This window comes from Culex pipiens, chromosome 2, assembly GCF_016801865.2.
Source record: "Culex pipiens pallens isolate TS chromosome 2, TS_CPP_V2, whole genome shotgun sequence".
NCBI lineage: Eukaryota > Metazoa > Arthropoda > Insecta > Diptera > Culicidae > Culex > Culex pipiens.
This window is the reverse complement of record NC_068938.1, coordinates 125,476,531-125,480,832: the sequence shown is the minus strand read 5'-3', so window position 1 is coordinate 125,480,832 and position 4,302 is coordinate 125,476,531. Positions and strand designations below refer to the sequence as shown.

Here is a 4,302-nt window from a genome sequence, read left to right as displayed (position 1 = left end):
TACTTTTATTTATTTATTTATTCAAAAATGTTATTGCATAGAATCTCTTTTACATTTTGTTGTTGTTTCCAAAAAAAATGAATGAAGCAAAATTATCAATCTTTATAACTTATCCAATGATACACAGGAAATAGAAGTCTAATCAACTGAGAGCAATCTAAAATGCCCTTTTCTGCATTGATCATCATATTTAGCATGGTTGAGCTCGCTTCAAAATATTTTGAACTTTTATGAATATACAGCACTACAAAAACTTTTTTCTCGCATTTTTTTTTTAAATTTTTCCCCTCCCCCTCGATTTTGATTAGAGTCGATGGACATAAACTTTAAAAAATATTTGCAACGGCCTAACTTAATAAAAATGTTAGCACCAAGACTCAAAAATTTCAAAAATTTCTTAAAATATCAATATGACATGACAGTGTTGTCAGATTATCAATCTATATGAATCATAGGAAAGACATTTGAGGAAATGTTATTGTGGTTATCAATTTCATAGAAATTTACTTATTCTGATTTCAAAAGGTATCTCAGTTTTACAAAAGTATTCTTTGCAATTGACAGTGTTGCCAGATCGGCGGTTTTTGCATTACACAGAAAATTCTAGAAATCGTGAGTTCACGAATGCTAGAACCACGAAGGAATATATTCACGTTTATAGTGCAAATGCACCATACTCATAAATCAACTCCTTCGTTGTTCTCACTTTCATGAACACAATTCACGATTACGGGAACTGATTATTTTCTGTGTATTCAAAATAGCATATCTGTAACTTGGCCCAGAGGTACTTTACAGTCATCAGAGTTAAAAAATATTTTAATCTGATGATAATGTTTTGATCTTATTGATTGTATCATTAAATTCGAATTTAACATTCTAAAAGGGCTGTATCTCAAAAACTACATCCACGATTTTGGTTTGATATTAAATTTATTTCTTAATAAATGCTGTAACAATTTTATTTTATATTTGTTTTACTTTCGAAAATTAGAGCAAACAAGTCTTATGGCCTATCTACAATCACTTAGCTTAGAATAGTTAAGTAAAGTAAAACTTAGAAAATGTACACAACTTACGGCCGTCATCCACAATCAACTTAGAAAATTTGCTGGGCTGATATACGTTGCTATGCAGTTGTTTGTTTACCTTTGATATGGAAACGTCAGCTTACCGTAGATTTTGAAATTTTCCAAACCATACGTCAAGTTTCTAATTTTATTCCTTTTCATTGTAGAAGATCAGATTCATTTCCATTGATTCAAACTCCTAAGCTAAGTGAAATTTTCTAAGTTAAGTGATTGTAGATAGGCCATTACCCGACAAACTTCGTCTTGTCATTTTTTCTATTCTTGACGTTTTAGCTTGTTCAGCCTCCTGTGATCAAAATTTGAGTTTACGTAAAGTTTCCCATACAATCTGCAGATGCTCCGGAATCGGCCCTAGAGTGGCCAAAGTGGCAATTTTTTAGCATATAAACCTTCCTTGGACTTATACAAACCCAACGCAACAAGAGCACCTCGATCCGATGCTCCGTATGGAAGCAAAAAATTTGCATACATATACAGTCGACTCTCTGGTTGTCAATATCCAAGGGACCGTCGAGGAAGAGAATCATCAGTTTACAGAACGATGCAAAATGAAGACTCGATTGAAAATATGTTTTTCTTGGAACCCAGCTATGGGAGAGAATCATGGCAACGTCCAGCAAACAAAAACAAACTAATGTCAAACACCCTTCAAAGCTTCGTTTCGCTAAGAAAAATGTCTATGCAAGCCATGAGAAACTGACAATATTGACAACCGGAAGAGATTTTTAAAGCAAACAGAATCCAAGGGACCGTCGAGGAAGAGATCCTTCAAGCAAGAGAAAATATCGAGGAATAAAGCCAATCGAAGTATGCAGTTTGAAGGGACTGTAGAATTCATCGATAGATGGAGCAATATTGATATCGAGAAGATCGACAGCCAGAGAGTCGACTGTACCTAGATTCAAGAGTTTTGAAAGTTTATATCACGTTTTCAATTGAAAGCTACTGTTATCAGGGGTGACATTGGGTTTGGAGGGTGAGATTGGGTCATAAAAAAATGCTGAAATTCATTGATTTCAAAAAATCCTACAATTTCAGGTGATTTCGCGGAAATTGTGAAAATTTACGAATTTCACGTTGTCCTTGACCCTAGTTATTGTCTAAGGAATCGATGTGTTGGATTGTCTTTTTTTTCTTCAAAATAACAGTATTTTAAGTGCCATGATAGGATTTAGTTGTGTTCTCAAATTCTGTTGAAATTGCAATGTCTCTCTTCAAATATGTAGATTTTTTTTATTCAACAACTTTATTGATAAATCGCCACAATATTCCTAATACTCGCGTACGTCCCCGTCACCAGCAAGAACGCTCCAAACACCGCCAGAACGCAGTCCGTCACCAGAATCCACCGGAAGCGACCAAAGTCCTGCGTCGGCCAACGGAACACCAAATCCAACACTACCGGTATCAGTACCACCAGATTCCCCGAACAAAACGACCCAGCAAACCCGACAAACGGCACCAAATCGGGCACGCCCATGGTTATTGCGGTGAGAACGAGCAGGATTCCGAATCTCATTGAAATTTGGGTGATGTTCCGCTTGGCTGGTGGGATTCGGTTCTCCAACCAGCGCCAAATAATGTCCATCGGAACGTAGAAGCAGAGACCCATGGAGAACAGTACCGCGAGTCCAGCTAAGAGACGGGTTGATTCCGCAACGCCATTTTCCGTTGGAAGATTCAAAGTTACCGTTGCTTTGACGTCATCGCCGTAACGGAGGTACCCAAAGAATCCGGTGACGTTGTAGAGAACGGTTAGTAGCGCAATAGCTTGGACCACAACTCCACGGAATCCCAAAAAGTTCTGCGGATGTCTCATATCGTTTTCGATGGGGAGCACGTAACGGATTCCCTGAATGGCGTACAAAACCGTACTGCAAAAAGTGGAGTTCAAGTCAAATTCAAGTCCTAGGGTCATTAAGGTCGTACCTGAAAAACAGTGGCAACTGGGTCCAATCCGGGCCCAGATTCCTCCCAGCGAAGCTAACCGGCTCGTCACCGTCGAGCAAAAAGTACAGCGTGATTCCGAAGGCCGTAATCATGAGGACGTTGGCCACCGCCGAAAACGGCACCAGATATCGCAGGTGGCGTATCTGCGTGATAAACACCATCGGAATCGTCACCAGGGCAACGTAAACGAGCGTGCCCCACTCTATCTGCTGCTGATTGTTGACGACGTCGCGCAGCGAGCTCGCGACGAAGATCTGGAACAGACACGTCGTCAGTAGGCTGTGAATCAGGAGCATCCAGTTGATGTAGTTTCTGAGGAGGGAGGGTGAAATTGGCACTCGTTAATTAAGTCTCGCAGTCTACCTTGATTGTAGGACATCATTTCTGGACCAGGGGTGTCAATCTCGTGACTTACTTGGCTAGCTTGGAGTACGGTCGCACACTGGGTGGTCCATTGGCGAACACAACTTCCGCCGTTTCGGCAAATCCAAGCACCGGAATGCGGTTCTGTCGGCAGGCTTTTTGCGATGTGCCAACCTAGCACAATTGAACGCAATTTAATTAATTTTTTGTTAAACTGATGATCGGTGGTCGTCGTTACCAGCAAATGGACGCAATAAACGTAGAGTAAGCATACTGCGATGGAAGCGGCCAGGCCGAACGCCAGTCCGCCAAGTTTAAACGCGAGGGGCATTGCCAAAATTCCCGTGGCCAGCGAACCCTTGATCAGGTGAATCAGGGTGCCGAGGTTGCTGGAATTTGAGGAAGTCGCTTGCTGCGGTTATTGTGTGGCGATTTGTTTTTCTGAGAATACCTACGAGTTTGGTTTGGCCACATTGCGATTCACGAATGGGTTGTATTCGTCATCTTCTCTGTAACTGGAAGTAAATGGTTAAACATTATCAAATTGATCTTAAACATGCAATGAAAAGTTACTCTTTCCCTTTAAATTGAATCATTTCTAATATGATTCGATGTGCTAATTGAAAACAATCCACTTATCTCGGCTGGGAAGAGCCAAATGTGCCTCAAAAGGAGATAAGTTCATGATTGCTTTTAAAGTGTTGGGACATTGCACAGTGGTCCGAAACCAAAATCTAGCGTGACAAAATTGATGGCGGCCACACGTTAAGATTTGGAGCTTTGGTGTCTTGGGGACAAACAATCAGGGTCAATAGGGTCATCTTTTGGTATGGTGGACATTAGGGTGGTCCAAATTTTAGGGTGATTCAGAATTTTTATTTTGGCGGGATGACGAAAT

General features: G+C 40.4%; 1 protein-coding gene across 1 annotated transcript in view; it reads right to left on the bottom strand.

Moving 5' to 3' along the window:
* LOC120415005 (uncharacterized) overlaps positions 1–4,053 on the bottom strand; it is an 8,364-nt gene extending 4,311 nt beyond the window's left edge. Inside the window, exons 1-6 of the mRNA XM_052706982.1 lie at positions 3,978–4,053; positions 3,860–3,919; positions 3,643–3,793; positions 3,457–3,578; positions 2,996–3,353; positions 2,378–2,943 (exon numbers count right to left, since the gene is read on the bottom strand). Of these exons, the coding sequence (XP_052562942.1) occupies positions 2,378–2,943; positions 2,996–3,353; positions 3,457–3,578; positions 3,643–3,793; positions 3,860–3,919; positions 3,978–4,000 (1,280 nt within the window). The 5' untranslated portion in view covers positions 4,001–4,053. The remainder of the gene's footprint in view (positions 1–2,377; positions 2,944–2,995; positions 3,354–3,456; positions 3,579–3,642; positions 3,794–3,859; positions 3,920–3,977) is intronic.
* Positions 4,054–4,302: the final 249 nt, after the last annotated feature.